This window comes from Cherax quadricarinatus, chromosome 79 (genome assembly GCF_038502225.1).
Source record: "Cherax quadricarinatus isolate ZL_2023a chromosome 79, ASM3850222v1, whole genome shotgun sequence".
NCBI classification, from domain to species: domain Eukaryota; kingdom Metazoa; phylum Arthropoda; class Malacostraca; order Decapoda; family Parastacidae; genus Cherax; species Cherax quadricarinatus.
The window spans coordinates 7,918,914-7,926,894 of record NC_091370.1 but is presented as its reverse complement, the minus strand read 5'-3'; the positions used below and the strand labels follow the sequence as shown (position 1 = coordinate 7,926,894).

The 7,981-nt window shown below is 38.2% G+C and overlaps 1 protein-coding gene across 3 annotated transcripts in view; it reads left to right on the top strand.

Moving 5' to 3' along the window:
* The first annotated feature begins 4,994 nt into the window (after window positions 1-4,994).
* Window positions 4,995-7,981, top strand: part of mEFTu2 (mitochondrial translation elongation factor Tu 2) — a 56,651-nt gene continuing 53,664 nt past the window's right edge. For 2 of the 3 annotated variants that reach the window (XM_070101892.1, XM_053796933.2), the window contains exons 1-2: window positions 5,094-5,343; window positions 6,638-6,903. In XM_070101892.1, the coding sequence (XP_069957993.1) occupies window positions 5,278-5,343; window positions 6,638-6,903 (332 nt within the window). In that variant the 5' untranslated portion in view covers window positions 5,094-5,277. Of the gene's footprint in view, window positions 5,034-5,093; window positions 5,344-6,637; window positions 6,904-7,981 lie in introns of those variants that run through there. The other variant, XM_053796934.2, reaches the window with a different exon arrangement.

Here is a 7,981-nt window from a genome sequence, read left to right as displayed (position 1 = left end):
ATATCGGTTAGGACTTGGTTTACTTGGTCCCACTTTATGTTTTTGTTATTGAAGTTGAATTTGGTGAATGCTCCCTCGTGACTAATCTCATTATGTCGGTCTGGGGCTCCGCGCATACATGACTGAACCTCAATTATGTTGTGATCTGAGTATATTGTTTTTGATATGGTAACATTTCTTATCAGATCATCATTGTTAGTGAAGATGAGGTCTAGTGTATTCTCCAGTCTAGTAGGCTCTATTATTTGCTGGTTTAAATTGAATTTTGTGCAGAGATTTAAAAGCTCGCGTGAGTGTGAGTTTTCATCAGAGCTTCCTCCTGGTGTTATTACTGCAACAATATTATTTGCTATATTCCTCCATTTTAGGTGCCTTAAGTTGAAATCCCCCAGGAGCAAGATGTTTGGTGCAGGAGCTGGAAGGTTTTCCAGACAGTGGTCAATTTTTAACAGCTGTTCCTGGAATTGCTGGGATGTTGCATCCGGAGGCTTGTAGACTACCACAATGACTAGGTTTTGGTTCTCGACCTTTACTGCTAAAACTTCCACTACATCATTTGAGGCATTTAGCAGTTCTGTGCAAACAAGTGACTCTGCAATGTACAGGCCAACCCCCCCCCCTTTTGCCTGTTCACTCTGTCACATCTGTATAGGTTGTAACCGACCTAGTCTGATTTCCTCCAGACCGTACTCTGGAGGTTTTGGCAAACCCACCCTTTGCATTAATAGGTTGACCAACTGCCTGGCTTACACCCTTTAATTTATTCAAAGCCTTACTTTTACAAGACAGTTTTTCTTCCAATTCGTAATGTTGATTAATTAAAACATTCATTTCCATTCCATCTGCACAATTCTCCAGCAGATCTATTTCACAGTCTTTAAACCACAATTTGCACCAATCAAATCTACTCTCTAAAACATCTAAATATAACTTTAATTCATTAGGGTTCACGGTTCTTTGATTCACTAAATCAAATGCCTTCGTCACGTGGCTTTTAATAGCCTGTAATGATGCTTTCATTACTCTAAAATTCACGGACTTGTCAGCCACATTAACTCCATTAGATCCAGTCATGGTTAGATAATTATTAATCACTGATTATACAACTTAAGTAGGCGCCTTATAAGAGTAATTCTTGCACTTTACTCTTGTATAAATCCTAGCCACACATGTGCTAGCAATTAATTGGGCTAATTATCATCCATCACACGATCGATTAAACTTGTGCACCCTACACCCACTTCCTTCAATCAGTCACTTAATTATTAAGTAATTAATTCAATTAATTTTTTCACTGATTGCATCCAGTTCAGGAAGGACCAACGGGCAGATATGGAAAATTTTCTAGGAGTGATTACCTGTATGTACCTCAACATTATATACATACAAGTAAACTCATTGGGAAACAACCATATTGTTTACCGTAGTCACCCCGTGTAGACATGTGAGAAAACTTAACCACCCCTGGTCACGGCAAGTGGTTCCTTAGACCTCACAATCTTATCCACATCTATCCGAGGCCAGTATGGATTGGATAGCACCCACAAGTACGGTGCTACTAATTAATTGTGGACTGTATAGATTATATTAGTTTAACTGAATGAAGGGGGGTGGGGTAGGTTACACATGGATATATCCATCAAGGAAAACACTTGTACATAATCTCACCACTTACCAGATATTCTCTGGTGGTCACTTGATGTAGCTGGATCACCCATAACCTATCCAATTACAACATACCTAACTGGCCAGTATCAGTCTGCTATAACTAGAAGGGTTACTTAACTGTGGGTGATTGATACTCCTTATTCCCTCCATTCACCATCTCATTTCGATGTCCTGCTACACCGACATGGTTCTTATTCCAGCAGGACGAGGTATCCGTTGGTTTGTCCCGGTTTAGAAGTCGTGATTCCATAAAGCTTCACTATCCTCGGTACGAGAATCACGCGTTCACTCGGAGCAGGGCGATCTATTTCACATCCCGCATTCTCTTAACTTAATGTTATTATCACTGATTACATTACCATTCACATGACGATTTAACGTCTCATAATTATTATACACATTAGAGGTCAATCCATTAAGATCTGAGGCCGATGAGTGAGGATTAACACACGGGTATTTCCCCTGGACACACACCATGGCCGCGCACCAGTCACACCCGGTCGAACCATTATTCACTAATTTTACCACCTTTTTACGGTGGTCCCGTAAATCACGTTCCATCACTCTTCACCAGGAACAGTTACGACACTTCCTATTATGAAGTGAGGCCCATATTAATCCTTAGGCCGCCGTGAACACTAATTTCCTGGTTCCATGCTTTCCCAGCCTCCTCACTACATTCAAAACACTCCCGCCTCCCCCATGGCCCGAGTCGACCTCTCCCCCCGCACATCCGTGCATGCGCAAAGGGAACTCTTGGTTCTATCCTATTGTCAAATATATTTTTGACTCATATCGACACATTAAGCACCTATTAGGCACTATAGTTTCGGAAAATAAAAAAATTTCCACAGTAGGAAATAAGTCACTTAGTCTGACTTTATGGGGGTTATCCTAGATAATCTATAGATATGCTGCTATGTATGATAATTTATGTAACTATATTCATGTGTACCTGTACCTGTTAATAAAGTTTAATAAGCCTTGGCGTCCCTCAAAATCCCCAACAACAATATCATGGTATTCAAATTCAAATTCAAAGTTTATTCTCTATAAGGATTACAATGCTGAGTTTACAGAAATTTGGTTATTGTTTGGTTTACATGTAGTAAAATTGTGATTACAGAGTGTACCACTAGAACGCTTAGCATGGCTAGGCATTTCGGGCATACTTAGTTTTATTCTTAATTGTAAAATATTACAAATTATGAGGTAAGTTGGTATTATGGCTAAGTGACTAAATACTAGTTTGTGAGTTTAGCAATGTGAATGCTTTTGTTTTGGCACAGTATATAGTTTCAGTATTGGAGTATCACAGGATTCATTATTTTAAGACTGAGATTAATATTTCTGTTTATGGTCAAATGAGTGAGCGAGTGTAAGTGTGAACCACCAGGTGGTATTCGTGTAGTTAGTTGACGGGGTGTATCAGGGAGATAAGATGTTTTCTAATGGTAGTTTTGAAGGTGATGAATGTGTCTGCAGTTCTAGAGTTCTCAGGTAGGGTATTCCAGATTTTAGGGCCTTTGACATACATTGAATTTTTGTAAAGGTTTAGTCGGACACGGGGAATGTCGTAGAGATGTTTGTGTCTGGTGTTATGCCTGTGGGTTCTGTCACAACTATCAAGAAAGCGTTTTAGGTCAAGGTTGATATTAGAGTTTAAGGCCCTGTAGATATAGATTGCACAGTAGTAAGTGTGAATGTACTGAACTGGGAGTAAGTTTAGATCTTTGAAGAGTGGGGGGGTGTGCTGCCAGGGATGGGATTTAGTGATTATTCTTACTGCAGCTTTTTGTTGGGTTATTATTGGCTTTAGGTGTGTTGCTGCAGTTGATCCCCAAGCACAAATAGCATAGGTGAGGTATGGATAAATAAGTGAGTAGTATAGTGTGAGAAGGGCATTTTGCGGCACGTAGTATCGTATCTTGGAGAGGATCCCAACCGTTTTGGATACTTTTTTGGCTATATGCTGGATATGGGTGCTGAAATTCAGGTTGTTGTCAAGGTATAAGCCTAGGAATTTTCCCCCATTATTTCTGGTAATTAGAGTGTTGTCAATCTTAATGTTAATTTGTGCATCTCCTGCTCTGCTACCAAACATAATGTAGCAAGTTTTGTCAGTGTTAAGCGTAAGTTTATTGGCTGTCATCCAAGTCGATATTTTAATCAGCTTCTCGTTAACAATGGTGTTGAGGGTGGCAAGATTAGGGTGAGAGATGACATAAGTCGTGTCATCAGCAAAGAGAATGGGTTTCAGGTGTTGGGATACGTTTGGAAGGTCATTGATGTATATGAGGAAGAGCAGGGGACCAAGGACACTTCCCTGCGGAACTCCAGTATCAAGTGGCCGTGTTGCTGATGCTGTGTCTTTAATGGTGACGTACTGATACCTATTAGTAATGTAAGATTTGAAATAAGCAAGCACATGGCCTCTTATACCGTAGTGGTCAAGTTTGTGGAGTAGGATTTCGTGGTTTACTGTGTCAAAAGCTTTTCTTAGGTCAATAAAAATTCCTAGTGGATATTCCTTATTTTCCAATGCTGTGTAAAGCAGATCTAGCATTTTTATGATTGCATCATTAGTGCTTTTATTTTTCCTGAATCCAAACTGGCAGGGGTTGAGTATGTTTTGAGCCGTTATAAATGAATACAGTCTCTTGTACATGAGTTTCTCAAAGATTTTGGATAGCAATGGTAAGTTAGATATTGGCCTATAGTTGTTTAAGTCTGTAGGGTCACCACCTTTATGTATTGGTGTAACCCTTGCCATCTTGAGTAGTTTCGGGAAGGTGCTAGTCTCTATTGACTTGTTAAAAAGTAATGAAATAGCATGCGAAAGGACATGGGCCGCTCGCTTGTACAGTAATGGTGGGACATGAGACAGATTCCCCGAGTTATTTTTGAGTGACTTTATGATCTCACTGACTTCCGTGGGCTCAGTTGGTGCAAGATAGAAGGAATTAGGGAAATTTCCATCTAGGTAGTCCCCGGCATGGGCATTGGTATGTGGGATTTTACTGGCAAGATTAGATCCTATGTTTGAGAAGAAGTCGTTTATCTTGTTAGCTGTGTCAGTGGGATGTAGTGGTGTTTCATTAGGTTTAGTTAGGACAATATTCTTGGTTTTTCTCAGTTTGTGGGTCCCTAGAATCTGAGAGAGTGTTTTCCAGGTCTTTTTTATATCTCCTCTAGTGTCTGTGAATCTACTGGAGTAGTATAGTTGTTTGGCTTTTTTTATTACTTTGGTGAGAGCTGATGAATAGTGTTTAAGAGTATCTTTGTGTATTAAGCCCTGTCTATATTGCTTTTCATCTAGTAGGGACTTCAGCGCCGGCGTTGGTGTACAGATGTTTGCTCAGGGAGTAAGACACCTGGCTGTGCCCTTTTAGGCCTGAGGTCCGCTTGACCTAAGTTGGGAAGTTCATGTTCCATTTCTCTTTCCGGAGGAAACAGATTTGGGCAGTAATTTTTTATTAGGACTTCGGGAAGAAAGGCTCAATAAAACGTTAGCTTTGGTGGCCCTGAATACCACCACCACAACAACAACGATAATTGGAGATATTATAGTTTGTTAAGATACGTTGTGTAAGAGGCGGAACTAGATACATGATGGTTAACTGTCCGTTATTGAGACAACTTCATGGTGGTGTGAGCACCAGAATGAAGCTCTTGGTAAGGTAGTACAAAGGACTTAGAGGAAGTACCTCTTAGCAGCTCACAGAATAGTTTGTATACATTTTTATTTGTTATTTTTACAGACTTAATCCTCCCCCAAAGGAGGTTCCTTGATGCTGGTGAAGGGCTTTTAATTAAAGGAATTGGGCCTGTAATATAATTTCATGAATCGAGTCTGAATGCCTTCCAGTTCTCCAGGAGTTGGATGACCCTTACGGGTTTAGTGCTTTCTGTTGCTGTAAAAATAAAATAAATAAAGCGTATAAGGGAAGGAAGATTACTATAGTAATAAAAAAGTGTTAAACCCAGTACGTTCATCTAATTATTTTTTAACTAGTGTTTATAACATTTAAAGGTTTACATCCCCTCAAGGAAGGTTCCTTGATGTTGGTGAGGGGCTCTTGATTTAGGGAATTGGATCTGTGCTCCAGTTCCCCGAATTAAGCCTGAATGCCTTCCACATCCCCCCCCCAGGCGCTGTATAATCCTCCGGGTTTAGCTCTTCCCCCTTGATTATAATAATAATAAAGGTTTACATAAAAGTCTCCTGTTATCCTAACTATATACCATAATCTAATCACATTCCTCACCAAATTCAGTAGCTCTACTAGACAACCTATCAATTTTGTTATTACTACATGTATGGCTATTATAATCATATTGCTGTTTGGTCATACCTAGTTGTGTATATATGTTGATGGTATTATATACCAATAAATATGTTAATAAGACATAGTGTGCGGTTTATAGCATTTTATTGAGTTGTTTCATCCATCAGGGATGTGATCAATAAAGACCCTAGCAGATGAAATTTTTTTTCAATAAACTGAATATTAACATACCTAGTCATTTGTATACTATGACTAGTTAGAAGATTGATAGACTACCATCTAGGTAGGCACTACTATCCTGTCAAAAGAGTGTGAAACAGGTAACTGTTAAATACGTACTTTGCACTTTAACAGGATTACTGGCCTTTACTTTTTGTCTCATGTACGTATATGTAAGATAACAGTTAGCTCTACACACTTTTAATTGCATTCAGTATATACTTATCTTTACTTTTCTGTTTGTTAATACAGCAATTCAGTTTTTATTCCTGTATTGTTTCCTTTCCAGTTTGTTAGGCCTAATCAGAGACTGAGCTATGGGGCATATTGTATAGAGCTGCTACTTCTCCAATTTTATCTAATGTTAGCGAATTTTATCACTTTTCTTTTAATTTTCATTTGGTTGTAAATTTTTGTTGCACACAGTGATATTAATTGCATCAAATTGCTCTTATTTTCAGGGAGCCATCAGTGAAACTCAAAGTAATAAAAAGGCCTTTAGATGGTTTTCTGCCAATAATGAGAAAGAGAAGCCCACATGTAATGTTGGTACTATTGGCCACGTGGATCATGGGAAAACTACCCTTACAGCAGCTATCACTAAAGTTCTTCAGAAGACTGGACTGTCAAGTTTTGTTTCTTATGATCAGATAGATCGCGCACCAGAGGAAAAACAACGAGGCATAACTATTAATACAGCACACATTTCCTATTCCTCATCACTGAGGTGAGTATATTCCTATCTTTGCTGCTTTGATTTCACTCTTAACCTTTAACTTTTTATCTCAGATATGCTGTACTTATTTACTGTTTTGCTTCTTGATGCTCCATCCCATCCTCCAATATATCTCAGAACAAAACTACTCTCAAAATAATGATTGCAGTCATCACTTAATTAGAAGTAAGACACATGTACAATACAAGATTTCTTTATTGATGAAACACTGCCTGCACCACAAAACTGAAGTGGGAAAAAACATGAGGGGAAATTTCTAAATTGAATTGTGGACAATAAATTGAAATCACTGTAATACTCGTGTTCAACATATCTAAAAAAATTCAGACTGTAGGGATGCTCTAAGATTTGCTAGTATGTTCCTCAATCTATACTACTATAGTTATTACCTCACATGTAAGATTTGCACGTAGGGACCACTTCGACAGTCCACTTCAAACAAATTATCACTCAGCAGAAGGCAGTTGTCACAACCATCCCCAAATCTAAATGTAGGCAACAGACTGTATCCATACTCAAGTCTCTAAACCTTCCTAATATGAATGCCATTCATACTGCTATTCAGTTCATGTCTTTAGAACTGAATAGCTGATGCATTCCAGTGAAAAATTGTAACAGAACAAAGGCATCATACTGGAAACAAATCCTCTTTGATGTTTCTCATGTTCCTTTGAACCTCTGAAGAAGCTGAAACTTAAAGGGTCAAAAATGTGGAATAATTTATCAGATGAGTTAAATAATTTTAACATGGTGACTAAACTCACATAATAGCTAAAAAAAATGACTGTATTCCTAAATAGTCCAATCATTTAAAACTTTTTAAAATCTAATAAAAAAAGTTTCTGTACATACTACGTATTACGTTGTTTCATTTACTGCTGTCTTTTTAATTACACCCTGTACTCCAGTCTTTCTTAGGTTTTCCCCCAATTAATAAATTTATCAACTATCTTTAACCTTTATCACATCATTATTATTGCTGTATTGTATTACTTTTCATTACACTGTACCATGACTTTTATCCAGCCCATCCAACTCTTAATTATGACCTGTACATAGTTTAATAATA